At 45.9% G+C, this 12,092-nt stretch overlaps 1 protein-coding gene across 1 annotated transcript; it reads right to left on the bottom strand.

Annotated features, from left to right (window-relative positions):
- Positions 1–2,418: 2,418 nt before the first annotated feature.
- Positions 2,419–11,811, bottom strand: zgc:77784 (uncharacterized protein LOC402947 homolog; the record flags this gene model as incomplete). The annotated part of the gene is made up of 2 exons (XM_056302085.1): positions 11,799–11,811; positions 2,419–2,796 (listed from the first exon to the last, which is right to left on the bottom strand). Coding segments are annotated over exons 1-2 (391 nt in total), but the record flags the coding sequence as incomplete, so codon positions are not given.
- Between the last annotated feature and the right edge of the window lie 281 nt (positions 11,812–12,092).

Genomic DNA, 12,092 nt, shown 5'->3' with positions numbered 1-12,092 from the left:
GCAGCCCAGCTGGTAATGTCGGCTTCTCTTATTGTTCCACTCCCCCTGTAACAAAACCCTCAGATTTTGACCAAGTGACTTTTGCGGAAGAAACTTGTTCATATAAGGCCAATTTCTGCTTGAGAATTTTAACATAATTTTGAAATGTGCTATTTCTTCTGACTGTCTGCCATAAGTTCCATCAAGGACATCATTAATCTCTTTTAATCTCCAACGATTGCCCCTCTGGGGAAAAATACAACCTAATTGCTTGACTTGACTTAATGAATATGACTGCTGATCATCCTGTGACACAGCATCAGTAACATTTCCTCATCTCCATGTTTGGCGTCTTCAGTGCGACTCACTGTTGCAGAGACCTGACTCTAAGCCTCGGCTACCTGACTGTCTCTCACTGGGTCTGTCTGTCCTCCATCTCTGCATGCATCCTTAAGCTGTGGTTCACTATCACTTAGATTACCGTTACTTTCTTTTCTTTTTTTGGAGGTAGGGGGGGGTTCCCCCCTTTTTCTCCCCAGTTGTACTTGGCCAATTACCCCACTCTTCCGAGCCGTCCCAGTCGCTGCCCCATCCCCTCTGCCGATCCGGGGAGGGCTTGCAGGACCACCACATACAACAGGTTCTCCTGCAGCCAGGAGAACCTGTGACTCTAACCCCGTGTCTAAAAGACAGCGGGGGGGCGGAACCCTCACTAGGGAGGGGCGCCATACTGCACACCACCAAACTCTGACCAGCTCCTCCGGTCACTTCCCAACAACCAGCAACGAAGGGAAAAGGAAACTCCTCTCTTACCTTACCGAGTAGAGAAGAAAATGTAAAAAAGCAGTAGAGAAAAACAGTGAACTATCCCAAAAAACATTCCAGCTCATTCACACCCCTCACCCTCCCTCACACTCACACACCAAACCTCCCAGCATGCAGTGCAGAGACACAGAGAGAGAAAGAGAGAGAGAGAGAGTTAAAGAGAGAGAGAGAGAAAGAGAGAGAGAGAGTTAAAGAGAGAGAGAGAGAGAGCGAGAGAGTTAAAGAGAGAGAGAGAGAGAGAGAGAGAGAGAGAGTTAAAGCGAGAGAGAGAGAGTTTAAGAGAGAGAGAGTTTAAGAGAGAGAGAGAGAGAGTTAAAGAGAGAGAGAGAGAGTTAAGAGAGAGAGAGAGAGAGCGAGAGAGTTAGAGAGAGAGAGAGTTAAAGAGAGACAGAGAGAGTTAAAGAGAGAGAGAGAGAGAGAGAGAGAGTTAAAGAGAGAGAGAGAGAGCGAGAGAGTTAGAGAGAGAGAGAGAGTTAAAGAGAGAGAGAGTTAAAGAGAGAGAGAGTGAGAGAGTTAAAGAGAGAGAGAGAGTTAAAGAGAGAGAGAGAGAGTTAAGAGAGGGAGAGAGAGTTAAAGAGAGAGAGAGTTAAAGAGACAGAGAGAGAGAGTTAAAGAGAGAGAGAGAGAGAGTTAAGAGAGAGAGAGAGAGAGAGCGAGAGAGTTAGAGGAGAGAGAGTTAAAGAGAGACAGAGAGAGTTAAAGAGAGAGAGAGAGAGTTAAAGAGAGAGAGAGAGAGAGTTAAAGAGAGAGAGAGAGTTAAAGAGAGACAGAGAGAGTTAAAGAGGAGAGAGAGAGTAAAGAGAGACAGAGAGAGTTAGAGAGAGAGAGAGCGAGAGAGTTAAAGAGAGAGAGAGAGAGGGTTAAAAGAGAGAGAGAGAGTTAAAGAGAGAGAGAGAGTTAAAGAGAGATGAGAGAGCGAGAGAGTTAAAGAGAGAGAGAGAGAGAGAGAGAGTTAAGAGAGAGAGAGTTAAAGAGAGAGAGAGAGAGTTAAAGAGACAGAGAGAGAGAGTTAAAGAGAGAGAGAGAGTTAAAGAGAGAGAGAGAGAGAGAGAGAGTTAAAGAGAGAGAGAGAGAGTTAAAGAGAGAGAGAGCGAGAGAGTTAGAGAGAGAGAGAGAGAGAGAGAGAGAGTTAAAGAGAGACAGAGAGAGTTAAAGAGAGAGAGAGAGAGAGTTAAATTGAGAGAGAGAGAGTTAAAGAGAGAGAGAGGGAGAGAGAGAGAGAGAGAGAGAGAGAGAGAGTTAAATTGAGAGAGAGAGAGAGTTAAAGAGAGAGAGGGGGGGAGAGAGAGAGAGAGTCTGTTAAGTACGTAGAGGGGTTTTAAGTAGGAACAGCACTTGTACCTACTTAAAACCCCTCTTTGCAGTCTATGCAAATGCATTGGAAATGTGCTACTGATCAGGACAGTTCCCCTCAGATGAACTGATGCTGGTGTGAAAGCTGCCGTCATAAAGGCTGCTATAAACAGGGCCAAAGGAATGTCCCGTTCTAAACATCCAGCAAAGTCCCAAGGATCAGGGTTCTACTCCCACCAGGAGACAAGGAGCTCCTACAGTGCATTGGCCATTTTTGTGAAAAAAAGGCATATTTGACAAAAGTAGTGTGGTTCACCATACCGGCAACGGTGACTCGTGCCGTCCGGCTCACTATGGCCCCAATACCCTCCAGCGCCGCCACGCACTGGTAGCCGCCCTCATCGGGCCGATGGTGCCGCGACTGGAAGACGTTCTGGACCAGCAGTGACCCATTTTCTAACTGCCGCCTCCGGTCATCCACCACGGTGCTGAGGAGGACTCCATCTTTGCGCCACATTATTTTAGGTGTGGGGGACGAAGAAGACGAAGGCGTAGAAGAAGAGAGGGCTGAGTCGTAGCGGGCCTGGCAATCGAGGCACAGGACTCCTCCTCGAACCACCACTGTGTCCTGGGGCTCGTGCGTGAAATGGAGGTTTACGAAACCTTTTTCACTTCTGCCGCTTGTGGAGGAGGAGGTGTCTGTGGGAAAAAGAGTAGGGAGGGAGGGGAGGGGAAGAGAGGGGGGATTAGAGTCAGTTATCCCAACGTTTTTATATAGTTATTTGTCATTTACATACATATAATGTTCATTTTACAAAATTATAGTGTTTATGACATCATTTACAGGTTTCCTTTTGTGCCCTTACTTCCTGTTATATACCTCAGATTATCGTTATAGATTAGACTAGATTAGATTAGACATAGTCTGTTATGTCTATAATGGACTTTAGTCATAATGCATTTGACCGTGTGTGTGTGTGTCTGTGTGTGTGTGTCCAAAGCTAATCTCGCAAACTACTGCACCTACCAGCACAACATCTTTTGTGCACAGTCATGAGTTATAAGTGTAACCGGTTATTTTCTTGCCCGGTGCGGGATTCGATACGGGGTGTACTGCACCACAAGGCGACATCACTAACCGCTCGGCTAAAGGGTCAGACCCGTTAGCTAGCTAGGGGCTAACGTGTCTTATTAGTAGTTTACATAAGTATGAGTATGAGTTATAAGGGAGCTCTTATGATTGCGGCGATTCAAAACCTTCGGAAAACGTTTGGTCTTGCTATCGCTGCTCCCTCTCTTCATTCACTCTCTAGCTCTCTCGACCAACGCTGCTCTCGTCGCTGCCCGATCTGAGTCAAAGGTGCGCATGTGCGACCCATAGCTAGGGCTGACTCAGATCGGGCAGCGACATGATCAAAATTTACTAAAACGGGCGTCCGGGCGGCGTGTCGGTCTATTTCGTTGCCTGCCAACGCGGGGATCGCCGGTTCGAATCCCCGCGTCACCTCCGGCTTGGTCGGGCGTCCCTACAGATACAATTGGACGTGTCTGTGGGTGGGAAGCCGGATGTGGGTATGTGTCCTGGTCGCTGCACTAGCGCCTCCTCTGGTTGGTCGGGGCGCCTGTTACGGAGGGGGAGGGGGAACTGGGGGGGGGGAAGCGTGATCCTCCCACGCGCTACGTCCCCCTGGTGAAACTCCTCACTGTCAGGTGAAAAGAAGCAGCTGGTGACTCCACATGTATGGGAGGAGGCATGTGGTAGTCTGCAGCCCTCCCCGGATCAGCAGAGGGGGTGGAGCAGAGACCAGGACGGCTCGGAAGAGTGGGGCAGTTGGCTGGGTACAAATGGGGAGGAAAAAGGGGCAAAAGAAAAAAAAAATTAAAACAATTCTGATAATCAAAAAACTGCTCAAGTTGTAAAGGAGCAACTTCCTGTGGGTTGCAGTCAGAACCGGAAGTGTTGCATATTCTTGTCGCTAAAATAAAGACGGGGTTAGGGCCGGACCACAACGGTCGACTAGTAAACCAGTTCTGGAGCTATCAGCATGATATTTTGCTCTGCATGTTATGACCGTATGATGAAGGACCTCTGGTGGTTGCAAAACCTTTGAAAAGCCTGTTTTATTCTGCAGCTGACCTGCAGAGATACACCTGGAGCAGACATGACCTCTACTGAGTGGTGCCTTCTAGAACATGATACTTTACATACACTATTGCACAGTTGTGCAAATGCATCCTAAAGACAGTTTTTTAGCTATGCTGCGAAAAGTAGAAAAGCTCATCAAGGAAAGTTGTCTTTGCAGGTGTAGCAGGGAAACGGTTCCCCCAGCACCAGCACCACCGGGCCGGTTCCAGAAACCGAACTTGTTTCACGATACCGGGGCTTGCTTTAAGATGTTTTCCACAAACAGGAAAATAAGTCTTTGAACAAGAAACTTGATTTAAGATCGTCTTTCTTTCTGGGAGTAAATGTCCCAAAACAAGTCCTGCCGTCACGTGGCAGGAGATTTGTAAAGATAAACAACACTTTACCATTCAGTTGGGAAAAGAACGAGGAGATAGCTTTAGCTTTTAGCGCTTAGCTAATGCTCCACGTATGAAAGGAACAAGACTCTCTCTCTCTCTCTCTCTCTCTCTCTCTCTCTCTCTCTCTCCATCTCTCTCTCTCCATCTCTCTCTCTCTCTCTCTCTCTCTCTCTCTCTCTCTCTCTCTCTCTCTCTCTCTCTCTCTCTCTCTGTCTCTCTCTGTCTCTCTCTCTCTCTCTCTCTTTCTCGCTCGCTCTCCCTCTCCCTCTCTCTCTCTCTTTCTCGCTCGCTCTCCCTCTCTCTCTCCCTCTCTCTCGCTCGCTCTCCCTCTCCCTCTCTCTCTCTCTTTCTCGCTCGCTCTCCCTCTCTCTCTCTCTCTCTTGCTCTCTCTCGCTCTCTCTCTCTCTCTGAAATCGTTTCTCTTTTTCCTCTTCCTTTATACACATTCCCCTCCTTTGAACATCATTCGCTCTTCCTCTAATTATCTGCTGTTTCCTCCCTCTCCTTTAGTCTCCACTACGCTCCCTCTTTTTCTCTCATGTTCTCTTATTTCACACCCTCGCTCTCCTTCTCTCCCATCATCCTCTCTTATTTTAGACACTTTTGTTCGGCTCCCCTCTGCCCTCCTCTCTGTCTCGTTTTGCCCTTTCATCCTCTCTTTTACTCTCAGTCTTTTCAGCTTCTTTAGCTTTTAGCTTTCTGTTGTGCTCTGCCCCCCCCTCTCTCGCTCTCTCTCTCTTGCTCTCTCTCTCTCTCTCTCTCTCTTGCTCTCTCTCTCTCTCAAATTCAATTAAATTCAAATGGCTTTATTGGCATGATGTAACAATGTACATATTGCCAAAGCAAGTGTCCAAATAAGAGAAAAAAAGCCAAACATCAATTGGAAAACACAATTGAAAACAAACACTACAACAAAGAAACACACTACAACAAAGAAACACACTACCACAAAGAAACACACTACAACAAAGAAACACACTACAACAAAGAAACACACTACCACAAAGAAACACACTACAACAAAGAAACACACTACCACAAAGAAACACACTACAACAAAGAAACACACTACCACAAAGAAACACACTACCACAAAGAAACACACTACAACAAAGAAACACACTACAACAAAGAAACACACTACAACAAAGAAACACACTACAACAAAGAAACACACTACAACAAAGAAACACACTACAACAAAGAAACACACTACAACAAAGAAACACACTACAACAAAGAAACACACAACAAAGAAACACACTACAACAAAGAAACATAGTACAAGACAAAAGAACATACTGTCATCAAATATGGAAGCAACAACATGTGTCAGGTGACTGTCACTCACTGTGCCTCACTTTATGGCAGCAGCAACAAAGACTGCTGCTAACTTGCATTCACTGTGCCTCACTTTATGGCAGGCAGCAACAAAGACTGCTGCTAACTTGCATTCACTGTGCCTCACTTTATGGCAGGCAGCAACATAGACTGCTGCTAACTTACATTCACTGTGCCTCACTTTATGGCAGGCAGCAACATAGCCTGCTATTAACTTACATTCACTGTGCCTCACTTTATGGCAGGCAGCAACAAAGCCTGCTGCTAACTTACATTCACTGTGCCTCACTTTATGGCAGGCAGCAACATAGACATTACATTACATTTGCATTACAGTCATTTAGTCGACGCTTTTATCCATATTGCTGAATATGGAGCTGCCAGGGAAGAGGAGAAGAGGAAGGCCAAAGAGGAGGTTTATGGATGTGGGGAGGGAAGACATGCAGGTGGCTGGTGTGACAGAGGAAGACGCAGAAGACAGGAAGAGATGGAAACGGATGATCCGCTGTGGCGCCCCCTAACGGGAGCAGCCGAAACTAGTAGTAGTCGACGCTTTTATCCAAAGCAACTTACAATAAGTGCATTTAAGACAGGAAATCAGGAGAACTACTAGTCATCACATGACACCTTAAGTCTACTAACTGGCATAACCATGCCAATATCCTGGCTCTGGTTTGGTAAAATTAAGGAGTAAAACTACCAACTGAGCCTTATGTTCAACAACTCAACATCAAAGTCACCACTGAGGGAGTTCTATGATGTTTAATCACTCACTGCTAACTAATAGACTGCTGCTAACTTCCACTCACTGGCCCTCACTTTATGGCAGGCAGCAATATGGACTGCTGCTAACTTACATTCACTGTGCCTCACTTTATGGCAGGCAGCAAAAAAAGACTGCTGCTAACTTATGTTCACTGTGCCTCACTTTATGACAGGCAGCAACACAGACTGCTGCTAACTTACATTCACTGTGCCTCACTTTATGGCAGGCAGCAACACAGACTGCTGCTAACTTACATTCACTGTGCCTCACTTTATGGCAGGCAGCAACACAGACTGCTGCTAACTTACATTCACTGTGCCTCACTTTATGGCAGGCAACAACACAGACTGCTGCTAACTTACACTCACTGGCCCTCACTTTATGGCAGGCAGCAACAAAGACTGCTGCTAACTTACATTCACTGTGCCTCACTTTATGGCAGGCAACAACACAGACTGCTGCTAACTTACACTCACTGGCCCTCACTTTATGGCAGGCAGCAACAAAGACTGCTGCTAACTTACACTCACTGGCCCTCACTTTATGGCAGGCAGCAATATGGACTGCTGCTAACTTACAGCTCCTTTGGTCTTCCCCTAGTAGGATGCTCTCTCTCTCTCTCTCTCTCTCTCTCTCTCTCTCTCTCTCTCTCTCTCTCTCTCTCTCTCTCTCTGAGCGGACGTGCGAGTGAGAGGACGGAGTAGCAGCATGTTGCTCTGGTGTGAGTGAGTTTCTAAAGCTTGAGCTCTTTTCTACTTGTCTTGCCATTTTCATGTGCTTTCTGCTTGCTGTCTTCAGTTAGGTTTTTGGTGGTAGTGCTAAGTGGAGTTGTTTTCTTTAGTTTGGCAGCGGTGCTACCAGCCCCGATAAAAATGGCCCGATAAAAACGGTCTCTTCGGGTTGCAAGTCTCCTCTCTTGAAGCACATAGCGTCTCACAGGAGAAACCGTTTCAGGATTCTGAAAAACAACACAGAGGATTTGGACCTAGTGCTTAAAACCAGGATCGACGAGTTGGACTACACTGGCTTTTTAACATCTGGTATGATGAAATGTTTTGGGTGCGGGTCAGAGGGCTATTTAATAAGGTCTTGTCCCGAAAGGAATGAGGGGAATATCTGATCCTCAAGGGCCGCTGCCGTCCTCTGATGCCGCCATGAGTGGCGCATCTCCGGCTGGAGACGGCGCCTTGACACAAAGTAAACAGAGGCATTGGCCAGGGCTGCCCTCTCTCAGGGATGTTGAGCTACTTCTATTGCACCACTGTCGTACAAAATCAGGAATTGCACTGCCGGATTGTCTCTACTAAACTGTGACACAACACTGGTTTTGTCAGCTTAGGCAGGTGATGTGGCAGCCCTTGTCAAAAATCAAGCAGATGTTGAAAAACTATTTAAGGTTGTTGATGAATCTGGTGTGATTTCAGCTGCAAAGGTTAATTGGGGGAAAAAAAATGAAGCATTAGCAGCTGGAAACTAGAGTGGTGGTTTTCTGAGCCTGCCAGGGGAATGTATTATACTCGCTCAATAAACGTTGTGTCCAGATGAACTGATTCAACTTTCTGTGCTTTGGAGACAGTGGCACTGACGTAAAGACAGGAGGTGGAGGTGGCAGAGTTGAAGATGATGAGATTTCCATTGGGAGTGATGAAGAAGGACAGGATTAGGAACGAGTATATCAGAGGGACAGCTCAGGTTGGACGGTTTGGAGACAAAGCAAGAGAGACAAGGTTGAGATGGTTTGGACATGTGTGGAGGAGAGATGCTGGGTATACTGGGAGAAGGATGCTGAATATGGAGCTGCCAGGGAAGAGGAGAAGAGGAAGGCCAAAGAGGAGGTTTATGGATGTGGTGAGGGAGGACATGCAGGTGGCTGGTGTGACAGAGGAAGATGCAGAGGACAGGAAGAGATGGAGACGGATGATCCGCTGTGGTGCCCCCCCTAAAGGGAGCGGCAAAAAGTAGTAGTAGTCGTAGTAGATCAAAATAATTTCTCAATTGAAGATATCTGAAGAACTCTCGTTTCTTCAGATGATAGGTTTCTGTGAGTCGTTGAAAGGAGTCTAATCCAGTATTGGAAGAGATTTTGCAATGTGAGGTGATACGCAAGTCTGTCCGATGTTTAAATCTGCCGTCCAATTCGGCTGGTGTGAAATCTGTAACACATGCTACCCAGCATAATATTCGTGCATTTATTTCACATTTCAGGTCTCTTAATACCCCCTTTCCACTGCATGGTACTGGCTCAACTCAACTCTACTCCATTCGACTCTATTCGCTTTACTTTTTGGGATTTCGTTTTCCACTGCAGATAGTACCCCGTCACCGCTAAGCCCTGCTGGTCATTTGTGGGCGTGTTGACTAGTTGTCCTTATATAAAGATTTTATTTATATCTAAATAAGTATAAATAAATAGAAATATATGTATATGTATTTATATTTTATTTATATTTTATTTATTTATTTATTTACTTATTGTGGTGTTTTTGCACATTCAGCTACCCATGGCTCCCATATAGACATTAATGAACAGACATCTGCCATACTAGCCTACATTAACTTTTGCACTGAGAGTGTCACAACAAAAAAAATCAATCTGCGCTTTTCCAAACCAGAAACCTTGGATGACCAGTGAGGTCCGGCAGCTGCTGAAAGTCCGGGATGCGGCGTTCAAGTCAGGTAACTGTGAGGCCTACAGCGCAGCCAGATCCAACCTCAAAAAGGGCATCAGAACAGCCAAACATAAATATTCCCTACGAATAGAGGACCGCTTTTACAATAACTATGATCCCCGGTGAATGTGGCAAGGCATTCAGTCTATCACAGACTACAAAAGCTCTAATCGAGGTCCCACTGTCCATGATGCCTCCCTGCCAGACAAGCTAAATAATTTCTACGCCCGCTTCGACAAAGGACAATACTGACCCAGCCACAAAAATCCCCAGCCACCCAGAAAATCAGGTGCTCACTCTATTGATCGTAGAGGTCAGAGAATCACTGCGCAGAGTGAACACACGGAAGGCTGCCGGACTGCACGGCATACTGGGTCGGGTCCTCCGGCAATGTGCCGACCAGCTGGCTGAGGTCTTCACAACTATATTTAACCTCTCACTGTCCCAATCCATAGTCCTGACATGCTTTAAGACCACCTCTATAATTCCTGTCTCCAAGAAACCAACATCCACATGTCTGAATGACTACCGACCCATAGCACTCACCCCCATTGCCATGAAGTGCTTTGACAGACTGGTTCTGGTTCACATCAAAAACATTATCCCCCCCACATTCGACCCACATCAGTTCGCCTACCGTCCCAAAAGGTCTACTGAGGATGCCATTGCCACTGCCCTGCACTTTGCTCTGACCCACCTTGAACTTAACAACACATACATCTGGATGCTGTTTATAGATTATAGCTCTGCCTTCAACACTGTCATCCCCGCCACACTAACCACCAAACTCCTCTCCCTTGGCCTCAACCCCTCCCTCTGTAACTGGACCCTGGACTTCCTGACAAACAGACCTCAGTCGGTTAGGTTAGGTGACCACACCTCCTCCACCCTGACCCTCAGCATAGGTGCCCCTCAAGGCTATGTTCTGAGCCCCCTCCTTTTCTCCCTCTTTACCCACGACTGCCTGCCAACTCACTCTTCAAATGTTATAGTTAAGTTTGCAGATGACACCACAGTCATTGGTCGTATCACCAACAATGATGAGACGGCCTACAGAGATGAGATTCAGCACCTCACATCATGGTGTACTACCAACAATCTTGTCCTTAATGTGCAGAAGACAAAGGAGCTGATTGTGGACTTCAGGAGGTCTAGAAGCCGCAGCCACTCCCCCATACACATCAATGGGGTGGAAGTGGAGCGTGTTTCCAGCTTTAAATTCCTTGGAGTCCACATCAGCAAGGAACTTTCCTGGACATCAAACACCCAGGCCCTTGTGAAAAAGGCCCAACAATGCCTGCATTTCCTGAGGAGGCTGAGGAGCGCCCGTCTACCCCCCAAAATCCTCACCAACTTATACCACTGCACCATAGAGAGCATCCTGACCATCTGCATCTCAGTGTGGTACGGCAACTGCACCTCAGTAGACCAGAAAGCTCTGCAGCGGGTCGTCAAGGCGGCCCAGCATATCACCGGTACCCAGCTCCCAGCCATACAAGACATTTATCACAAACGCTGCCTTCGAAGGGGTCTGAGCATCAGCAGAGATCCCACCCACCCCAACCATGGACTCTTCTCCCCCTGCACTCTGGGAGGCACTATAGGAAACTCAGAGCACCCGCACTACCAGACTCAAAAACAGCTTCTTTCTCACAAGCTGCTGCCCACCTGAACCTGGCTACCCACTGAATGTCTGTAGATATTTTTAAATATTTTGTACTCCAGCTCTTCTTTAACTTATTTTTAGCTTTTGGTCTTCATGTCTGTATATCTTATACTGTGTTAACTGTGTTTGTCTGTGTCTGTCTTGCACTGTTCGGTGAAGTCACAGCCCTCACTTAATTTTTAACATGTGCCTGCACATTGCTTTTAATGACAATAAATTGAATTGAATTGAACTGAATATATATTCCCAACGGACCGAGTCAAAAGCCTTTTTGGCATCAAGACTCATAACTATGGATTCCATGTCACTATTTCTCATATGGTCATTGAGGTGGAGAGCTCGCTGCACATTGTCCTGGGATTACCTGTTTTTCACAAAGCCCTTCTCATCTGGGTCTATCAGATCTGATTAGATCAATATTTTCGATTCCTTTTGCCAGTATTTCATTTAATTTCATGTCATTATTATTTATTGCGCTCATGGTAACGCACAGCTCCAGAGAGAAACAAGCAATTCATGACCAAACACAACTCAAGTTATACATTCCATGACTGAAAAGGAGCAGCGAGAAGAAAACCTTATTTTACCTGCCCCTTACTCAAACATAAATACACAACAGACAAGATGGTCTGTCAGTCAGTTACTCAACAACTAATACTTACAGCAACATGAGAAATGAAAAAGAATCAAAAAGACATACACAATAATCCACCATCAACTGAAAACCCATTACCTGACGACTCCATGTTGTCTAATTATTCTTTCCTTATATATTAAGGAATATATATTCTTTTCTTGAACTGGAAGATATTTATACAACCCTTCAGATCATTCTCTAAAGAATTCCACAGTTTGACGCCACGTACCGAAATACACATCTGCTTTAAAGTAGTACATGCATACTGATGTTTAAAATTAGATTTCCTTCTATGGTCCTCGTCCTCTGAACTAAAAACAAATAATTTTTGCAAATCTTCAGGTAATACTCTGCTTTTTGCCCTGTACATAACTAACAATGTCCGTAACT

This window comes from Lampris incognitus, unplaced genomic scaffold (assembly GCF_029633865.1).
Source record: "Lampris incognitus isolate fLamInc1 unplaced genomic scaffold, fLamInc1.hap2 scaffold_463, whole genome shotgun sequence".
Classification (NCBI taxonomy): domain Eukaryota; kingdom Metazoa; phylum Chordata; class Actinopteri; order Lampriformes; family Lampridae; genus Lampris; species Lampris incognitus.
Note: the sequence above shows the minus strand (reverse complement) of the source record. Positions and strands in the feature narration are given on the sequence as shown.